The sequence below is a fragment of the Oratosquilla oratoria genome, chromosome 36 (assembly GCF_046742065.1).
Source record: "Oratosquilla oratoria isolate Oo_2021 chromosome 36, ASM4674206v1, whole genome shotgun sequence".
NCBI lineage: Eukaryota > Metazoa > Arthropoda > Malacostraca > Stomatopoda > Squillidae > Oratosquilla > Oratosquilla oratoria.
In genome coordinates, this window is record NC_134812.1 from 46,583,716 (window position 1) to 46,606,331 (window position 22,616).

Below are 22,616 nucleotides of genomic sequence, written 5' to 3' on the forward strand. Positions count from 1 at the left end.
TAATAACAAACAAAATATCTATTTTTCTACACAATGTAATGTCTTCAACCTGTACATCCCTCATCAGGAAAACTTATTGTTTACACTATGAAATAAAAAGACACAAAATAGTATTGTATATAAAATGAAAAATATAAATTCACAAGAGAATATGTATGAAACACACACTATCTAAGGCCTAGCTTCAAAGTACACCACAGCAATCAATGTATCCCATGTCTCAGATCTCTTAAGATCCACAGCTCTTGATCATTCCCCACATTTACACAAAACACCTTTGGGCCTAACCTTAACCAAATTGCCACCATCTCTAACCTTATCCTGGATAGTGACTTCAATCCCAAGTCATCAGCCTGATGCGTCAACAACCCTGACACAGAAGGTTTGATCTACAAACACAACTTGGACAACACCCATAATCACACACAAATTTGGATGCGGAAAGATACAAGAGCAGGTCACTACGAGCATAGCTCTCTTTCCGTGAAATACAACTAGGTAAATACACATTCCCCATCAAGCTCTCTACACCCCAACCTCTCCTGATGTCTCCTTCTGTTCCCCCTGCCTAACCCCAACAACTTCATGGAAAGTGGTCAGAGCCCTTGGATCCAACCAGCTTCCAATCATTATCACCACCAAAACAAGATGTACCCCAGTTGGCCACAGACACACATACACCAATTACAAGAGAGCAAACTGGGAGGCTTTTACTGAAGACAGAACAACAATTTAAGACACAAACCAGTACACCAACCATAGACATTGCTGCTGTGCACACTTTCAATACAATCATACAAAATGCTGACAGGAAATACATCCCGTGGCAACAGAAAATCACACAACCCTAATATCACACCAGAAATCCAAGGCCTCATCAGACATGATACACTTAAACATAACACCCCTACACCTATCCCTCAGAACACAGCAGACCAAATACATACATACATACATATACCAAGGCTTTTTCCCCTTTACAAGGGAGGTAGTCAAAAATACAAGCAGACCAAATACAAGCACTAAACACTGATATTAACAACAAAATACATGAACAAAAAACACAAAATCTGCAAACATTTGTCAGCACATCTAATCATGAAACAAACACCAGAAAACTGTACAAGACACTCAACAGCAATACACTAACCAGCAGTAACACAACATGCTTTCACAAACCAATAACCGCAGGGATCAGTACTGGCCCCGATCATGTTTGCCATATACATTAATGACATGGATGAAGGTGTAGAGTGTTATGAATTTCTTTGCAGATGATGCAGATACTAAAGAGGTAAAAACGGGGAGGAAGACTGCAACTCATTGCAACAAGATTTGGACAAGATCTGGAATTGGACCCAAAAGTGGAAAGTAAAATTCAATACAAAGAAATGTAGTATAATGGAGTTTGGAAAGAGTAAAAACAGAATATCAAAAGATTACAAAATTGGTGAAGAAAAGGTGAAAAAAGTAAACTCAGAGAAAGATCTTGGAGTGATGATTGGCAAGGACATGACACCAGATAAGCATATTAACAAAATATTCAGAGAAACCTACAACTTATTGAGATCAATCAAAGTGGCGTTTGCCTATTTGGACGAAGAAATGATAAAGAAAATCCTAACTACACTAATAAGACCAAAACTCGAGTACGTAGCAGCACTCTGGACACCCAGTATCAAAAAGAACATTAAAAAACTAGAAAGGCTACAAAGAGCAACAACCAAACTAGCACCAACTCTTTCCGAGCTAACATATAAGCAAAGACTGTCCAAATAAGAACTACCAAAATTGGAACAGAGAAGAGAAAGAGGTGACCTGCTGACTATCTACAGAATAATGAAAGGAATGGAAGTTTTAGATAGAGATGACTTGTTAATATGGGACAATGGTAAAACGAGAGGACACGAACAGAAACTAAAAAAAGATAGTTACAGAAGAGATTTAAAAAGGAACAGCTTCCCACACAGAATGATAGATACATGGAATAAATTAGACAACGAAACAGTGTGTGCAAACACTATACAAGATTTTAGGAAAAAACTTGATGCTGAGAGATACAAAGATGGGTCACCATGAGAATAGCTCCCTTCCCATATAATACAACAAGGTAAATACAACAGACAATTTAGCCTCAAACAGACAACAAATACACTCATAATTCATTTTGCACAGACAAGCCATCTCACCCCTCACCCTGATGACTGATGCATCATTTGACATAAGAAACACTTCCTTACAGACACAGACTACACACTTCAAAAACAGCCAGACAAAACATATAATCCATAACCTCAAGCACTCACCCACCTGTGGACCCAACAATATAAGTAACATCCACCTAAAACATATTGGACCACATGGCATACACACTCACCAACATTGCAAACTACATCTACTCACACAACACTATACCTGATATCTATAAGCATGGGAAAATCATCACTATCCTTAAGCCCAACAAAGACCCAACAGTTCCAGCATCACACCAACCAATCACACTTCTCTGCACCCCCTCCAAAGTCATATGATACCTCATACTGCAACTCATTACACCACATAACCCCCTTTGCTGAATCACAACACAATCTTAGACCACTACACTCCACAAACACTCTTTTAATAAACCTCACAGTTTTTTTATTACATCAATTCAGATAAGCCCCCACACAGAATACTTCTCATAACATTAGACATCAATAAAGCTTTTGATGCTATCCCCCATTAAAATTTCACAAACAAAATATATGACATAAACATGCACAATAATACCAAAAGATGGCAGGGTAATTATCTGGCAGGTAGAAATGCTTATTTGTCATATAATGACCAATCATGGCACAACAAAAAATTTAAGAATGGAGCACCACAGGGCTTAGTTCTATCCCCCACATTCTTTAATCTATACATGTATGATATACCCACACCTGACACCTCAAAAATATAAATCTCTTCTTACACAGATGACATAACAATTACATGCACACACTGTAATGTAGACAAAATTGCAGAAATAGTACAACTATACCCCGACACACTCAATACCTGGTTCATTACAAATAAGCTCAAAATAGCCCCAACCAGATCTACAACCACACTTCTCACCAATTGGACAACTGAACACAAATACATACCATGCCTTTATATTAAGACCACTCTCATACCACACATACATCCAACATTCTTGGCATAACATATGATACATCCATGTAATTAAAAAAACACATCACAAGCATAAGGACTAAATGCACACCTAGACTTATAGTACTTAAATCAATTGCAGGAACAATATTTGGACAAAATAAAGAAACTAATACTACAGTATACAAACAATGCATACAGCTCACATGGGCCCCTAATCCCATTAAGACATACTACAACAACCTTCAGACCATACAAAACAAAGCTCTAAAGACAATTATGGGCTACACAAACAATACCTACAGACCATTTACACCTTGACCTCAGCTCAGTCTGCTCTGAGACCTCAACTCAGTCTGTTCCAGGACCTCAGCTTAATCTGCTCTGAGACCTCAGCTCAGTCTGCTCTGAGACCTCAGATCAGTCTGCTCCAAGATCTCAGCTAGTGAACTTATTTGCTGCTGAGACACCAGCTGGCAAATACCTCTTGTTAAGTTTATTACTTCCTGTGAAGTTTATATCTTCGAATAGTGACAAGTGATTGTGTTGTGTTTTTGTAATTGTATACATATAGCATTATACAGTTACAGGTATAAGATAAAGTGTAGTGTTCTAGTAATTTAGAATCAAAACAGTAGTCTGTTACTGTACTTCAAAGGTAGGAGTAATAATATAAGGTAAGCAGAGTAAGCTTCATGTATTTAGTTTATTTAGTGACCACTTTTGTTTCTTTTGTTGATTTATATTTTCTCTTTGCTGTTTGTATTGCCAAAGGAGGAGTAAAATGGCTTGTGAAGATTGTGTGAACCTGGAGGACCATCTCAGGATGTATAAGGAGGAAACTTGTCTTCTCAAGAATGCGCTCTGTGAGAAGAATGAATCCTCCCCACAACCCAAACAGCGTTCCACCTCTTCCACTCCTGCCACTGCCATGAGTGAGTGGCACTCTGTCTCCATGGGGTTCTGTTTGTCAAGCCCGTGTTCGGTAAGTGGGTGCCCTGCGGAGCAACCACTAGCTCTAGCCAACTGTTGTGCTCTGCTGGAAGATGAGGTGGCTGAAAATCAGGAGTTCTTGGTGGTGGGCAACTTCATGGTGTGAGGCTATAACAACATCCTGCAGCAGAAGGCTAAACAACATTGCAAGCTTGTGTCAACCAGGCCGTGGGATTACCATTGTACCCAGACCATCAGGGAGCAAAGGAAAACGAACACGGTTATGATTGTTCACACAGGAAGTAATGATGTGGGTAGGGTGAGATCAGAGGAACTTGTTTGGAAATACAAGGTCCTCCTTCAGGAGATGAAGGAGCCTGGAAGCCATCACGAAGTCTGTGAGATTCTTACAAGGATCTATGCTGGCTTGTGTTGAAACAGTAGAGCCATAGTGATCAATAAGAGGATATCACAGTTGTGCATGCAACTGGGATACCATTTTCTTGATCCTTGGTATCTCTTTTCCAGGTGTCATGACCTTTATGCTTCTGATGAGATCCATCTTACTCGCAGAGGCAAAGATGTTCTTACAAACCTCATTGTGGGAGTTTGTAATGAACTAGTTCTTTTTTTTGGGATAGAAACTCAAAGGGAAGGGGAAATAGAGTGTATTGGGGAAAATAGATTAGGGCGTAGCATAAATGTAGAGCAATATGTCAATGTAAGACAAAATATCATTTTAGGATATAATGTCAGTGGAGGACAAAATATTACATTAGGATGTAATGTCTATGAAGGACAAAATATCGCAATGGGATGCAATGATAGTGGAGGACAAAATATCATGGTATGATGCAATGTCAGTGGAGGACAGAATATCATTTTAGGAAGTGATGCCAGACAGAATGTCAATGAACAATGGGTGGCTGGTGTGGGACGTGGTGACAGAGGGGGGAAAGGTGTACATGAGAGGTCGGATGACCGTGAGGGACCAGATGCCTGTGATGGGGCAAATGTCCATGAGGCACTGAATGTTTGTGAAGGACCAAATGTCAATATAGAGGAAGGTGTCAATAAAGAACAAAATTATGATGTAAGGCATGATGTTGAAACCCAAAATGAGTCAAAATGAAATAATCATGAGTTTCTTAAAACCATGTACTTTAATGCTCGTGGTATTAGGAACAAATTCCAAGAAATCCAGGCCTATGTCAAAGCAAAAATCTCAATATGATAGGAATAACCGAGACATGGTTAAATGGTGGAGAGTTTGAAGCTGAATCTAATATTGCAGGATTGCACTTTCATCAGGATAGAAACCACAAGAAAGGTGGGGGTGTTCTGTTGCACATTAAAAGCAATGTCCATGCCTGTGTTTTAGAGAAAGTGAAATAGGATTCATAGTTTGTGGGTAGAATTAACCCCAAAAAATGGAGAAAAAAAAATTAGCAGATGACAAAGTGTTGTTTAAAGAACTGTCTAGTTTCTGCAACTGGGACTTATTGATAAGGGGTGATTTCAATTTTACTGACATTGATTGGATGACCCTTGAACATGGCCATATAGGGAGTCACTTGATAAATTTGCTGTGATGTGTTGTGTCTTGCTACATTGCTTCTGACCTAGGGCAGTGGGCGAGATGCAGGGATGATTCATTATCCAGGAGGAGCCAAGAAGAGGGAGGGAAGGGTGGTAAATGGGAGTGAAGTGTACAGGGATGAAATGGGTGGGAGTGGATTTATGCCTTTGACTTTGGCTACCTCCTGATATATACATATATATATATATATATATATATATATATTTATATTTATATATATATATATATACATACATATATATATATATATATGAGTGGGAGGGTGGTGAGTTTAAACGCCAAGAATCCGTTGAAGTTTTATTTCTGACGTTTCGTCCAACTAGGACTTCTTCAGAGTGTCACCACCCTCCCACTCATTCTGTCTTCACACCTCAACATATATATATATATATATATATATATATATACATATATATATACATATATACATATATATGTGTGTGTGTGTGTGTGTGTGTGTGTGTCCCAAATAAACAAAAAAATGCTATTTAACAGTTACAAGTTTGGGTTTGTAAAAATTTTAGGCTAGTCACTAGCATTCAACCTAATAAAATTTTAGAATTGTAATAAAAGCAATTTTTCATATTTTTTAGTGCAATTGGTGCAATTTGATGCGATTTTTTTTTTAATTTGATTACTATAGCCTGAATTACCCTACTCATTTTATATATATATGCTCATTTAACGTATTTATAATTCATACTTTCAGATCTATAAGATCCATATTTTCTAACTGCATATATTTCTATATTTTCAGATGGCTTCAAGGGGCTGCTGGCACCCCCTGACTCCTGTTATATATATGGAAAGCATATAAAGGAGAGGGGCAAAAATTCTCTTTGGAAATGTTGGTGAAGGTTTGTGAAGCCTACCAGAGGAATTTCGGAATGCTAGTTGGGGACCAGGACAAGCCCAGGGCCCCTCACTACTGTTGTGATCACTGTAAGAAGATGCTGGCAGGGTGGCTGGGAGGTGAGAAAAGGTCCCTGAAATTCTCCAATCCATGGGTCTGGCTAGAGCCAAAAAACAACTCCATAAACTTCTTTTTTTGCATGGTGGATATTAGCAAGCAACAGAAAGGGAAGATTGCTGCTGCTGTGCATTACCTAGATCTCTCATCATCAATGGGACCTTTCACAGTGAGCAATTTGATACCAGACACCGCCAGATTTTGTAATTCTTGCTGGAAAATAAATACTTTTTTGGGCAAGTTTTATAAGTTTACAGAGGTGTATCGTTGTACATTATTGTGTCTGAAATTTAAGTCAATTAATTTCATGATTGCAAATGGCATATAGCATTGTTTGAGCCTCTATTTATAATTACAGATGATATTCGTAAAATAGCCTATAATTGTATCAAGCCAAGCAATTTGTCATTTTCTACCGACTTCAATGGACATATACTGATATATACTTTCATCTGAATGCACCAAGCAATAGGCAAATCCATGTAATGTATAGAAAATATAATTTTGCATCGAAGACTTAATTTTTTTGGTATGATTACGGTTTGTCTTTCTCTTACTTTTTCTTGAATCTGACGTGCAGTCTGCCACGGCACACGTAAAATTAGTCATATTTGTTTGAAAATAGCTCCCAGCAGATCTAAGAGGCTATTCTTTACAAAAACGTCGCTTACTTCAGTACCTTGTACGTCCGCCACCACTGTTATCTTTTATTTCACTGATTATCTTCATATACAAGACATGACAGTGATATCCATTATTTTTCAACACACTCAGATAAAATGCACAAACCGAAATCAACATCCTCTTATTTTTACTGCTCATACTTACTTCAGTAAAAATAATTACCTATTTTTAGTTTTATCTTATAATTAAATTAACAAAGCCTTATCACACACCAGTAAGTAAAAATTATAATATTAAGAGTCATGTTTTTAATTTCAAATACACTTATGCAGCAATTTATGTCGTATTTTTTTCTAAATATCGGTTTCCAAATTAGCTAAGTCACCCTTTGCCTTGTGAAATCCGAGACAATTGAAAATTCTAGCACTAATAGGAATATACTAGCCTGACTGTGAAAGGTCCCATTGCTACAATTCCTCACTGCTCCAAATATCCCATGCCAGTTCCACTTGCTCCAGGTGAAGTCCAAGACCAGTATGTTGATGAAGAGGATGAGATGGATGCTGAAGGACTTGGCTTACCTGCCTGAGGTACCAGTGAAAGTTCCTCACTTCCCAAATCAAAAAGAAGTAAATGACTTGGTCAGGGATATGGGTCTGACCAAATCCAATGCAGAGCTATTCATCTCCAGGATGAAGTAGTGGAACTTGGTCAAGGAGGAGGTGCAGGTGACAAGTCACGAGAAGGTGGCACGAACCTTTTTCAGGCTTTTACACTCTTAGGGATGGCCTCTACTTCTGTCATGATGTGCCTGGACTGTTTGAAGTTATTGGGATGCCATTTGTGCCCAAGGAGTGGCAGCTTTTCATAAACAGCTCTACCACAAGTTTGAAGGCTCTCCTCCACAATGGAAACAAGTTCCCAATGCTGCCCCTTGCCCATTCAGTCTGCCTGAAAGAAGACTACTTTAGTGTGAAAATCCTAGAAGCTCTGCAATACCACCAGTACAATTGGGAAATCATTGGAGACTTTAAGATGGTGGCTTTGTTGCTTGGTCTCCAGGGAGGCTTTTATCAAATTCCAATGCTTCATCTGCCTTTGGGACAGCAGAGCCACCATTGATCACTACAATAGGAAGTATTGGGAGCAGCAAACAAAATTTGTAGTTGGGATCCAAAATGTCATGTGGGAACCACTGGCTGATCCCAGTATGCTCATGCCTCCACTGCACATTAAGTTGGGGTTGATGAACCAGTTCATGAAGGCTTTCAACCAGCAATCAGCCACTTTTAAGTACCTTCTGTTCTTCCCCAAGTTTTCTGAGGCCAAAATCAAAGGTGGGATTTTTGTTGGACCGCAGATAAAGAAGGTGCTTGAGTCTACTGAGTTCTCCAATAAGATCAATAGGATTGAGAGAACAGCATGGAACTATTTCATAGCAGTTGTCAAAGGATTCCTGGGCAACTACATAGCTGAAAACTACCAGCAGCTGGTGCAGGATCTAGTAAAGGCTTTTGGAGCCATGGGTTGTAAGATGTCCCTTAAAGTTCATATGCTGGATGCTCACCAGGACAAATTCAAAGACAATTTTGGCGCCTACTCAGAAGTACAAGGTGAGCGATTCCTCCAAGATATGAAGGAAATAGAGTGGAGGTACCAGGGCCACCACAATAAGAAAATGATGGGGGACTATATCTGGGGACTTGCGGGATTGCGACCTGGACTGCAACTGCAAATCCAGGAAATCCAGTCATTTCTGATGTATTTAAGTTGCTTTATAACTGTCATTTGTTTTTACTTGTTTATTTTTGATAAGCTTGTGTCATAAAATAAATACATACTCTGTTGATTTAATTTTATGAACTGATAAATTTAAAATAAAAAAAACTCTTGAAAAATATGAAAATTTCAAAATAATAAAGTCCTTATCACAAACCCAAACTTCTGATCAAATGATAGTGTTTTTTATAATAATGTGATATAACAAACCAGGATATGACACTTGGAACCAGGGAACAAAAATGTGCTACATGATGTAATTAGAGAAAAGGAGATGGGGCCCAATGAGCATTGCTCCTTTTCTTGTATACTACAATTGGTAGGTAAATACTGGCCAATTAACTATAATAGTACCTCCCTTCAGACACTTCATATGATACACATCTAACCCAGGTGCCTTATCCTTTTTCATTTTCAAAGCTCCTTGTACCTCTTAGATAGGAGAGAGGTACAAGGAGCTTTGAAAATGAAAAAGGATAAGGCACCTGGGTTAGATGTGTTGACACCTCAACGTGGTGGATAGGCTTGAGAATCTTAATGACTAGAAAAGCTAAGTCGATAGAGAGAAAATCTCAGCAGGGTCACCCTTATCGAACAGGTTTTGTAAGAAAGATCAGACAAAGAGTAGCTCACATGCACAGACACTTCATATGATACACATCTAACCCAGGTGCCTTATCCTTTTTCATTTTCAAAGCTCCTTGTACCTCTCAGATAGGAGAGAGGTACAAGGAGCTTTGAAAATGAAAAAGGATAAGGCACCTGGGTTAGATGTGTTGACACCTCAACGTGGTGGATAGGCTTGAGAATCTTAATGACTAGAAAAGCTAAGTCGATAGAGAGAAAATCTCTGCAGGGTCACCCATATCGAACAGGTTTTGTAAGAAAGATCAGACAAAGAGCAGCTCACATGCACAGTTGCAGGACCCACTGCTAACTGGCACGTCCCTGATGGCAAACAGGGAAATTCCTCATAGATATATGGGGTACCGTCATAATGACGGCATGGACCATTGGGCACCCTATAGATATAGGGCTTCACCGAATATAATGAATAAGGTGACACCAGAGAAATATCTCACCAGAAACCAGTTGGCACAGAGGTGAGATTACTGCCAAAAACACCCTTCATAGCAACCATGAACAGCAAAACCAAAACAAAACCGGGTGTTCCTGTTGAATCATCGTCTCCTAAAGGTCCTTGTGTGCTTATGGCAGTGTGCCACCAAATGTGAATAAGCATTGTCCAAGCAGATCCAAGTCTTGGACATTAAACAACATGAAGAAAATGAAGCTCTATACTTACAACATAAAAAGTCTCTCAGAAGACCAAAGGCTGGAGAGTTTAATGGAAGAACTAGACAACATCAAGTGGGACATCGTAGGACTGAACGAAGTCTGAAGAGCAGAAGAAAACCTGATACAATTACAAGATGGTCACCACCTGTTCTACTATAGAGGTAAGGACAAAGAAAGATCTAGTGGAGTAGGATTCTTGATCAACCAAGACAGGGTAGCTTGGATTGTGATTAGGCTGTGTAAAAGGTACAATCCAAAAGTAGCTCAGATTTATGCACCAACTTCACAGAGTTCAGACGATGAAATTGAGTCATTCTACGATGATTTAAGTCAGGTAATGGATCAAGAAAAAAGTAAGTACACGTTGGTAATAGGAGACTTTAATGCTGAAGTGGGAAAGAAGATGGGAGATGAGAGGTGCACTGGGAAGTTTGGAGTAAGTGAAAGAAATAAGAGAGGCAAGATGTTAGTAAATTTTGTAGAGAACTACAACATGAGGATAATGAACACTTTCTTCCAAAAGCATGTAGGTCATAAATGGACATGGAGAAGTCCAAATGGAACAACAAAGAATGAAATAGACTTCATATTAGGAGGCGAGAGCAAAAGCGTTAGCAATGTTATGGTGATCAATAAAGTCAACATAGGTAGTGACCACAGAATGGTAGGTTACACAGCTAAATTCAATTTCAGAGCCAAGAGAAATAAACTAATTCTAAGAAAGATAATCAGCCTTGTAAAGGTTAAGGATAATAATAAGAAATTTCTGTTAGAAATTAAAAATATATTCGAAGCTCTAATAACTAACGAGGACAGCATGGAAGATATTGATTTGATTTTAGAGAATATCATTAGGGAATCGGCAGAGAAAGCAGGAAGTACAAAAAACATTAGAGAAAACAAATACTCCAAAGCTACTAATGACCTAATTAAAAGAAGAAGGACCATGCAGATTAAAAGTAGGAAAGACGAAATAGAAAGAGTAGAACTAAACAAGCTTATCAACAAAAGGCTGAGATTAGAGAAAAGAAAGAAAAACATGGATGAAATAGAGGAAACTATTCGGAAAGGTAAAAGTATTAAAGAGACTGAGCGTAGACACGCTTTAGGAAGACAACAAATGATATGTTTGAAAGATAGAAATAGAAAAATAATTAAATGCAGGGACAGAATGGTAAAAAAGAGTAGAAGAATTTTACCAAGAGCTTTACTAGTCGAAGACTGTAGCTGAGTCAGTAAATTCATATACAGATGTTAGTAGTGTACCAGAGATTACAAAGGAAGAATTAGAATTTGCTCTAAAATCTATGAAACGAGGAAAAGCACCTGGGGAAGATGGTATATTGATAGATCTGTTGAAAGATGCAGGTAAATTAGTTCATATTAAATTAGCTCAGTTGTACACCCAGTGCTTATGTCAAGAAAGCGTTCATGATGCGTGGTGCAATGCTATAGTGACTTTGCTTCATAAAAAAAGGAGACTAGAAGGACCTTAGTAACTATCGACCGATTAGCTTGCTATCAAATGTATATAAAGTATTCTCCAAGATCCTTACAAATAGACTAAGTAAAGTTTTAGATGGAAACCAACTGAGAGAACAGGCAGGCTTTAGGAGCAGATATTCGACTCTAGACCATTTGCAGGCAATAAACCAACTAATTGAGAAAATGACAGAATACAATATACCTCTGTGTTTAGCTTTTGTAGATTATGAGAAGGCCTTTGACTTGGTAGAACAAATAGCAGTATTAAACTCGCTATGCAAGCAGGGTACAAACAAACAGATTGTATGAGTATGCAGCATCACTTTGGACACCCAGTACCAAAAAGAATATTAAGAAACTAGAAAGAATACAAAGAGCAACAACCAAACTAGCACCGACTCTTGCCGAACTAACATATGACTGTCCAAATTGAATCTACCAACTTTGGAACAAAGAAGAGAAAGAGGAGATTTGCTGACTATCTACAGAATAATGAAAGGAATGGAAGTTTTAGACAGGAACGAGTTGTTAGTGTGGGACAACGGTAAAACGAGAGGACACCGAAATAAAATGAAAAAGGACAGTTATAGAAAAAACTTGAAAAGGAACAGCTTCCCACACAGAGCGATAAATACATGGAACAAATTAGACAACAAAACTCCTTTCCCGTATATTACAACATAGCTCCCTTCCCGTATAATACAACTAGGTAAATAAATACATATCCAACATCAACTCTCCACTATAATATTTTACCTGGCACTCCAAACTTCCCAACTACTTCATCTATTGGTTCATCCTCTACTCTAACACTGAGATCCTTAATATTGACTTTCCTCCCAAAACTCTCCAAGCCCTCATTTAAATCTATCCAGAAAGTTTCATTTTCATTTTCACTCTTCATAAAAACCTATATCTCTCATCCCAATTCCTTTTATGCCTTGACTTCTCTTAGAATGATCATACAGAGTAGGATCCCCAGTCCCATCAATCCATCCTACTTGTCGCCTTTTATGACTCACATAGGAATCATGGTGGCAGAATTCTTCTATTTCTCCCCTGCTACAAGGGATACAAAGATGACAAAGATATATAGTCACAGAGATGGTAAGGGACACTTTCAAGGGGACAACTGTAGTTCAAAAGTAGCATCATTCCTCTATGAATAGATATTTTACTCCAACATGGACAAATGATGTGCGACTCCAGTCTGTAGGGGAACCTCGAAACAGTCCCTAAAGCACTGGCTGTATGTTCCCATGCAATCACTACTAGATGACAATATGCAGTCCCAATATGTATTCTAGCCTTATCTTGACAATAAAATATTTCTTCCTTGAGTGGCTTGTGGTCAACTTGGAGTTTGTTGCTGGTTACCTGGGAGACATGGAGCTACTGCAAGACTGCTCTGAGGCAACAGAATGAGTGAATGACCATATACATCAAAAGATTGATATCTCAAGTTCTCTGATTAGTTATAATTCACATAACTTTTACAATTCAACTTACCATGGAGCATATATTTCAATTTTTTCATTCACTGTTGGGTGTGCTATCCATCTGTTCTCCATTAATCCCAACACAAGTACATACATTTTCTGGTTTTTCTTCAGAGGTAATTCTTCTATTGATTTATATTTCACACAAACTGCACCATTCATGGGTAACATGCCCCCAACTTGTATTACTTTCAGCTGAAGTAGTTGTTCTCTTCCTTCTTCCTCTGAACCAGCTGACAATACAGGAAAAGCTGCAGGCATACACGAAGTACCAAGTCTCTTAGGTAGTTGCAGAGCCATAACTTTGGTTGGAAGAGAGAAAGTACTTGATGGAGAACTAATTTTCATTTCCGCAACTTTGAAAAGATTACGGGAATGTTTTGGAGTCTCTCTGACCTCAACAACAGGTTGCACTTCAAGGTCAGAAGATGGGGTGCAATATGGTGTATGGGAAATACTTCCTGACATACAATCTTTCTTTGCTTTTGCCATCTGGAATTGCCACATATGAATACCAGACTGCCAGCTTTGCAAAAGCCTTCGAAATTTTGCAGCATGACCATTTCTGTAAATTTATAAAAGGAAAAGATATATATTTTGTTACATCAATTATGAGTAAAACAAATTTATAAGAAAATATACAATTGGATTAATGATTGTAGACATTCAACAATTTTGAAGGAAATAAAAAATTAAATATTTATCCCTTCAGAAGCTATATTGAAAAAAATATGTCATGACTGTAGATGTACAAAGATTATGGAAATTCAATCTATCTATATATAGACAGGCCTCTCCCCAAATACATGGGAGACAGCCAGCCAAGGTATGCACCCACCCTTTACCCATCCCACACCCATTTGTTTTCCCTTTTCATCTCAGCTCCTAGTGGATGAAGGCCCATCCCTACCACCCACCCACTGCTGGGTCTGAGGCAATGGAGCAATACAGCACCTCCACAGCTGAAGCTGGTATATCTCCCTACTGATTCATTATATGGCAGCCTTCCCTCCTTCTCTACTCATAAGCAGTTAATGGAGACATGGAGAAATCCCTTTGGGCAGCATCAATTTATCATCTTTTCAAAACCACTCTTCACTCATGAAGTAGAAGCCTGATTTTGCAAACTAATTCAACCAAGGGAGGGTTCATTAAATTGATTTTTCCACTAAATTTGGCACTTGTTACTGATGCCCTATTTAACAGAATTTTCCATTACATCAAGAAACTTTCTGCTAATTAACACTGGCTATTTGTATGACATAGTAAGATTTAGTAAGAAAAACAGAGGCAGACAAAAGAAAAGCAACTGATTTAGCTTCCCCTCAAGTTCACTTCATCTACCTCTGCCTTCCACATTTCTTTTGTTAGTCTTTCTTCATTCATTTTTTTCTTAAGCCCAAACCATTCCAGCATTCTTTAATACTCTATTTGCCAGCTCCTTTTCCACCCCTGCTTTCCACCTCACTTCATTTCTCATTATCCATCCTCATAAGCCCCACTATATCTTTGTCTCAAACAAATATAGTACCTAACAGTTGACTTATGTGGAAATTAGAGCATGTTGGAGGATTGAGAGGCAAACTATCAGAATGCAATAAAGACTTTCTGAAGGAAAGCTACATGAGGACAGTGGTAAAGGACAAAATGTCACCTGGGAAGTGAACCTATTACAAAAGCAAAAGAGGCAAAATTGTTGATAAAATCGAATACAAGAGACCAATTGGAAAAAGTTATCACATTCTAATGGAACTTGAATTAAATGAAGAAACGAATATAGAAATAAATGAAAAACACAGAAAAGGAAGACTAATGTACAACAAAACAGATTTTAAGAAACTTAGAAAATTCTTTCAAGAAGCAAACTGGAATAATTTTAATAATGATGAAACAAATGTGGAAGAGAAATGGACAATATGGAAGGAAATTTATAATGAGGGTGTGAATAAGTATGTACATACATACATATACCAAAGGCTTCTTCCCCCTTACATGGGGGGTAGCCAAAAAGAAAAAGGCATAGAAATCACTGAATAAGTATGTACCTAGACAAAAACATGAAAGGGTATATATAAAATCCTGGTATAATAAAAAGTGCAGTGAGGCAAAATACAGAAGAGATAAAGCCTGGAAAACATGGAAGAAGGGAAAAAAACTGAGAAATGGAAAATATATACCAAGCTAAGAAATGAATATGTAAAATTACATAGAGAAGAAAAAAGAAATTATGAAAAGGACATAATAGATAAATGTAAAGATCAAACCAAGCTATTTTATAGATATGCAAACGGCAAGCTAAAAATAAAGAGGAAATACACAAATTACATCAAGGTAATAGAGAATACACAGAAGATATAGAAATGGCAGATATTATGAACAAACATTTCAAATCTGTATTCACCAAAGAGGAAAACAATCTACAAAACTGGGATCAAAAAATTAAAATAAGATTTCCTCCACTAAAGAAAATAAACATTACTTAGAATGAAATAAGGAATCAAATACTAAAGCTAGACATTAACAAGTCACATGGACCAGATGGAGTTGCAAACTGGATACTGAGGGAATATATAGATGAACTGACAGGAAAAATATTCAAAATAATAGAATGCTCTCTCAGAGGGAAAACTACCAGGAGACTGGAAAAATGCCAATATAGTGCCAATATATAAAGGGGGAAATAAGGAAGACCCAACAAATTATAGACTGGCGTCCCTAACAAATACAACAGTCAAAATTTGTGAGAGAATCATCAAAGATAGATGGACAAAATATCTGGAGGAGAATAATATTCTGAACCTGAGGCAATTTGGATTCAGACAAGGAAGATCATGTACCACCAATTTAATTTATTTCTATTCAAGATTGATAGATATATTGCAGGACAGAGATGGCTGGGCAGACTGCATTCCTAGACCTACAAAAGGCATTTGATAAGGTACCACACAGAAAATTACAATATAAACTGGAAACAAAAGGAGGCATACATGGAAAACTATTGAATTGGATGGAGGACTTCCTACATGGAAGAAAAATGAGAGTGTGCTCAGAGACAAATATTCAAAATGGGAAGAAATGAGTAGTGGCGTCCCACAGGAGTCAGTACTAGCTCCGATAATGTTTGTTATATATATAAATGACATGGATGAGGGCATTGATAGTTACATGAACTGCTTTGCAGATGACGCAAAATTATTAAAGAGAATAAACTCCAAAACAGACTGTGACTCATTGCAGAAGGATCTGAACAAAGTCTCAGACGGGGGCAAGAGATGGGAAGTATTCAAAATCAAGAAGTGCAGTGTAATTGAATTTGGAAAAGGCAAGAAGAGAATAACAGGACAGTATAAAATTTATGGAAAAAGAAGTAAAGAAAGTGAATTCTGAAAGGGACCTAGGAGTAATCATCACCAAAGACATGTCGCCAGACAAACATATAAATAAAATAGTCAGAGAAACATAAAATTTGTTGAGATCAATAAAGGTGGCCTTTAAATACCTGGATAAGGAAATGATCCAGAAAATATTACAAACACTGATAAGACCAAAACTGGAATATGCAGTGCTGATATGGTCACCCAGTACAAAAAAGAATATATGAAAATTAGAAAGAATACAAAGAGCAACGACAAAATTGTTCCCAACCTTTGCAAACCTAACATATGAACAAAGACTGGCCGAACTGGAATTACCAACCCTAGAACAAAGAAGAGAACGAGAGAACCTAATAACCATCTACAGAATTATGAAAGGAAAAGAATCCCTTGATAGAGAGGACCTATTAAAATGGAACAGAGGAAAAACAAGAGGACATGCAATGAAACTCAAAAAGGATAACTGCAGAAGAGACCTGAAAAAGAACAGCTTCCCACATAGAGTGATAGATGTATGGAACAAATTTGATGAAGAAATAGTGTGTGCAAACACAATACAAGAATTTAAGAACAAACTTGATCTTGCGAGATACAAAAACGGGTCACCACGAGCATAGCTCCCCTTCCCGTATAATACAACTAGGTAAATACTTGGGAGTGTTGACAAAGGACAACCTACTCAGCAAGATTGTGGGAGAGAAGATTAAAGTGGCATTCCATTATATGGATGAAAAGATGATGAAGAAAATTATTGAAACTTTGATATGTCTAAGACTGGAATATGCATCAGTAGTATGGTTCCCATACAGTGTGAAGGATATAAGCAAGGTTGAGTGAATACAAAGAGCAGCAACCAAACTGGTCCCCAGCCTGGCAGATAAATCATATGAGAAAACACTAAAAGTACTGGGTCTGCCAACTTTGAAAGATTGAAGAGAAAGAGGTGACATGATTATAATATTCAGGTCACTAAAGGGGACAGATTGCACTGATAGAACAGATCTCATAAATGAAGATGGGAGAGTTTTAAAAGGTCATGGAAATAAATCAAAATCACATGCTGAAAGGATATGCAGAAATACAGTTTTCCGTATAGATGTATGAGTGGAATCATTTAGAAGGTGATATAGCCCAAGCTCAAACAATACATGACTTCAGATCTAAATATGATCATTGGAAATCAAAGATATTAAGTTGGAACCATACATGAATTTGAGTCAAGGTATGTTAGAAAATTAGAGAATAGGAGACAAGACCCAATGAGCACTGCTCCTTTCCTGTATAGTACAATTAGGTAAATACATACATACATACATATATATATATACCAAAGGCTTTTTCCCCCTACACAGGGGTTAGCCAAAAGAGAAAAAGGCATAGAAACCACTCCCACCCATTTCATTTCCTATATATTCCACTCCCCTCCACCCTCTTATCTTGGCACCTCCTGGATGATGGGTCATCCCTGCATCTTGTCCACTGCCCTGGGTCAGAAGCAGTGTCACAAGGCACAGCACATCCACAGCAAGGCCGCTTCATAAATTCGGCGACCCCCCCCTCTCTGCCCCCCAATGCAGAAAGGGAGAAGACAGGGAGAAATCCCTTCGGGCTGCATCAAAATTTTCTCATACATACTTCCTCACCCCCCATCCCCCACCCACTCCCCCTCATGCATCACAACATCATCTATATACAACCCCTCTCTATTCACCCCTATCTTCTGTCCTCTCCTGTCCTTCCTCCATAGACATTCCTCTCTCTTGTAATGCCCCTTTCACCCTGTCCATCCATCTCATCCTGGGTCACCCCCTCATATTCACTCCTTCCACCTCTGCCTTCCACACTTCTTTTACTAATCTTTCTTCACTCATTCCTTCCATGTGTCCAAACCATCCTAATACTCTTTCATCAACCCTATCTCCCAGCTCCCTTTCCACCCCTGTTCTCCTCCTCATTTCTCACTCTATCTAGCCTAGTAACCCCTATCATACTTCTCAGACATTTCATCTCAAACACATTCAAACTCCTCTCTTCCTTTCTTATGTTCCATGTTTCAGCCCCGTACAGTGCTGTTGGCACAATCACTCCTTCATATAACCTCTTCTTAGCATCCATTCCCAAATGTCTATTTCTCATTACACTTTTTAATCCACCAAGGCATTTACTCGTTTCTCTCAATCTACATTCTACCTCCACTCCTCCCTTTCCTGCCACATTCGAACCCAAGTGTCTAAAACTATCCACTTCCTCCAGTCTTTCACCCTTAATGCTCACTTCCAGCCTGCTGTCACTCTCTCCCCTTGTACACCTCATCACCTTACTTTTGCCCACATTTATCTTCAACTTCCTTCTTTCACACACCTTCTCAAACTCTGCCACTAACTTCTTCAATCCCTCCTCTGATCCTGCTACAAATGCAGTGTCATCCACAAACAACAACTGGCTCACCTCCCACTTTTCTCCATTTTCTTTAATCATCTCCAACCCCTGACCCACTACCCTTGCATTCACCTCTCACATCACCCCATCCATGTAAAGATTGAACAGCCAGGGCGACATAACACATCCCTGACCAAGTCCCACCTTTACCTCAAACTATTCACTCTCTCCATTTCTAATCCTAATACAAGCTCTACTACTCTTGTAAAAACTCTTGACTGCTCTTAACAGCTTTCCTCCTATCCCATAACTGCAGTACCTCCCACAGTGCCTTCCTGTCTACCCTGTCATAAGTCTTTTCCAGATCCATAAAAGCCCAAAAAACATCCTATAGCTCCATAAAAGCCAGGGCGACATAACACATCCCTGACGAAGTCCCACCTTTACCTCAAACTATTCACTCTCTCCATTTCTAATCCTAATACAAGCTCTACTACTCTCGTAAAAACTCCTGACTGCTCTTAACAGCTTTCCTCTTATCCGATATAAATGCAGTACCTCCCACAGTGCCTTCCTGTCTACCCTGTCACAAGTCTTTTCCAGATCCATAAAAGCCCAAAAAACATCCTATAGGTTTCTCACATATCTGTCTTACCACAAAAATCTGATCTACACAACCCCTACCTGTCCTAAACCCACACTGTTCCTCACCAATTACTCCCTCTGTTCCTCTCCTAATCCTCTCAATCAAGACCCTAGGTAAATATATTACATTTATCTTTTCTGCCTCCTTTATTTTTCATGTCTCTGCCCTATACACCCTTTTATATTGTCTTCTCTTTGTGTTCATCCCTAGATACCCATTTCTACTATCTGGTTCCTCAGATAGTAGAATTGAAGTTGTGAATTTTTCTATCATTATGTATCATAAATCACATAACTTTATTGTTTACGACTATACAATTCATTATTTTCAAGATGGTTCCTCATATTCGTAACATCAAGTAAAATGGAGGATATTGGAGAATTTGTCTTTGCTCACCCTCACACAGCACAGTCTTTTGGTATATAGATTGATGGATATACTAAGTTAAAATATTGAACATATGAATAGGTTTCTAAACAGACAGCATGCATTCTACTCCCTTCTCCATAAGTTATCTCCATGTCAGTTATCTATTATACAGCAATTAAGGCAATTGTATCATAACTCTGAAAGGATCATCTAACATTGTGTTCTGAAGTCACCTGATACCTTTCAACATACTGGCTCATATACCAATGGCCTTTTCCTCCTTACAAGAGAGCTAGCAAAAAACAAAGGCATAAAATCCACTCCCACCCATTCCATCCCCACATACTCCACTCCCATTCACCCCCTCCCTCCCTCTCATCTTGGCTCCTCCTAAATGACAGGTCATCCCTGCATTTCACCCACTGCCCTGGGTCAGAAGCAATATAGCAAGACACAGCACATCCACAGCAAGGCAGCTTCATTTAATCGGTAACCCCCTCCCCCCATCCCCTCATGCAAAAAAAGAGAAGACAGGGAGAAATTCCTTCAGGCTGCATCAAAATATCATTTGCACTTACTCTCTCACCCTCCATCCCCCACCCACTCCCATGCATCACAGCATCATCCATACACAACCAATTTCCACTCATTCCTATCTTCTGTCTTTTCCCTTCCTTCCTCCACAGATATTCCCCTTTCCCAATGTCCCTTTTACCCCATCCACCCATCTCCTTCTTGGTCGCCCCCTCATATCCACTCCTTCCACCTCTGCCTTCCACACCTCTTTTACTAATCTTTCTTCACCCATTCTTTCCACATGTCCAAACCATCCAAATACTCTTTCATCAACCCTATCTCCCGACTCCCTCTTCAGCCTTTCTCTCCTCCTCACCTCCTCGTTTCTCATTCTATCAAACCTAGTAACCCCTACCATACTTCTCAGGCATTTCACCTTCCTACATACTTCTTAAATTTCTTTTTTGTTGAGTCTGGTGGTTCATTCAAATCTGATGAACCTTTGTTTCGTTTTTCAGGTGTCTGCTGCTGAAGATGCCAAAGCCAGGCTGATCCTTTCTGACCGGTTTCAACTGCGCTCTGACACCTCTGATCTAACTCGTTCTTTACCTCTTGTATTTCTGTATCAGCAGTAATCTCTGTTATACTTTCATCCTGAAAAAAAAATACATAGTCAACATATTAATATTCCAGAACATTAGCAGAAATATGATTCACTAATTCAAATACTATTTGATAAAAATACAAATACCTTTTCTTCAATTTTTTCTGGAGTATTGCAACAATCTATAGCTTCAACTTGACTTTCACCTTCACAGTACTGCTGGTCAAATGGAACATTTACTAAAACAGTGGTATTGTTATCAATTAACATTTTCTCTTTAGTAACTAGCTTTTCTTTGATTAATGAAAGGCTCAAAGTTTTGTGACGAGGTTCTACTGTAGTACAACTATCACCTGAATTCCTTCGTGCCTCTTCCAATCCTTTCTTAATTCCTAAACACATACTTTCTTTATCACCAACCCAAGTAACATGTTCATTCTTATTTGTGATTTTCTGATGCATGGGAAAACATTCTCCAATATTTGTAGGGTACAGTATTTCTTCATTACATAGACCTCCTTTTTTCTCTGGACAAGTTTTTGAAGAATTTAATTTTCCCTCCCCTAATCCTCTAGAAGTACCTGAAGAGGCTCTTTGAAATGTGGTGGAGAGATGACTTTTAACTTTTCTATGAATAGCACTTTCTGAGTCTTTATTTATGGAATCTTCTCTACAAGTATCCTGTATAGGGTCATTTTCCTCTCTATTTCCTATATTGGTACTTCTGTAAGAGTCTGTCTGGAGATTTGAAAAAAAAGATTGTCTTTGGACTTCTGTTTTCCTCTTTTTGTGATTTCCTAAAACTGGTGATGTGGATCTTTCAATTTCATGTTTTACACAACCAATCACAGGTGATATAGATCTTCTACTTTCATGATTCACACAGTCAAGACTTGATGACACAGATTTCTCACATTGATGTTTCTCACTGTTCAATAAAGGTAATAGGGATTTTTCATGTTCTTCTGTCGCACACCCAAGGGCAGGCAATGGGGTTCTTACATGTTCTTGTGGCACACATCTTAGCACAGGTGATGAGAATCCTTCACAGTTTTGTGTCACACACCTAACCACAGGTGATGTGGATCTTTCATAGTCTTGTGTCATACACCTAAGCACAGGTGTCCTTTCACAATCTTGAGTCATATAACTAAGTACAGGTGAGGGGGATCTTTCATGTTCTTGTGTCACACAGCCTCCAAGCACAGGTGATGGGAATCTTTCAAGTTTTGTTTCCTTATGATCACCACCCTGCACTGTTTTAATTCTTTTTGCAAACGAGAAAATTTGAGAACCTAAAACTGGAGATGCTACACGTTGTTCCTCCTCCTCTTCCTCTGGTTCTTCAACATTGCTTGAATTGTTTCTATTGGGATCACACACTTCTTTTGCTGAAAA

At 38.5% G+C, this 22,616-nt stretch overlaps 2 protein-coding genes across 11 annotated transcripts in view; one reads left to right on the top strand and one right to left on the bottom strand.

Moving 5' to 3' along the window:
• The window catches only part of LOC143018988 (uncharacterized), a 61,205-nt gene that overhangs the window by 17,699 nt on the left and 20,890 nt on the right, over nt 1-22,616 (bottom strand). For all 6 annotated transcript variants that reach the window (XR_012965797.1, XR_012965796.1, XM_076174684.1 and 3 more), the window contains exons 4-6: nt 21,366-22,609; nt 21,063-21,268; nt 13,341-13,895 (exon numbers count right to left, since the gene is read on the bottom strand). Coding sequence is in view for 4 of the 6 variants with exons in the window: in XM_076174684.1 (XP_076030799.1) it covers nt 13,341-13,895; nt 21,063-21,268; nt 21,366-22,609 (2,005 nt within the window). In the remaining 2 variants the exon portion in view is untranslated. The remainder of the gene's footprint in view (nt 1-13,340; nt 13,896-21,062; nt 21,269-21,365; nt 22,610-22,616) is intronic.
• LOC143018986 (uncharacterized) lies at nt 4-9,722 on the top strand. Of its 5 annotated transcripts, none has more exons than XM_076174679.1 (3): nt 4-2,110; nt 3,916-4,126; nt 6,432-9,722. In XM_076174679.1, exon 3 carries the CDS (start codon nt 8,452-8,454, stop codon nt 9,094-9,096), a length of 645 nt encoding a protein of 214 aa, XP_076030794.1. In that variant the 5' UTR covers nt 4-2,110; nt 3,916-4,126; nt 6,432-8,451; the 3' UTR covers nt 9,097-9,722. The 5 variants fall into 4 exon arrangements, with proteins under 5 accessions (XP_076030794.1, XP_076030796.1, XP_076030797.1 ...); XM_076174682.1 differs by having other exon boundaries at nt 3,916-4,076; XM_076174678.1 differs by having other exon boundaries at nt 4-4,126.

What these genes read in the sequence shown, in the direction of transcription:
- LOC143018986 (XM_076174678.1), top strand. Translation starts at nt 8,452, where the DNA reads ATGTGGGAACCACTGGCTGATCCCAGTATGCTCATGCCTCCACTGCAC.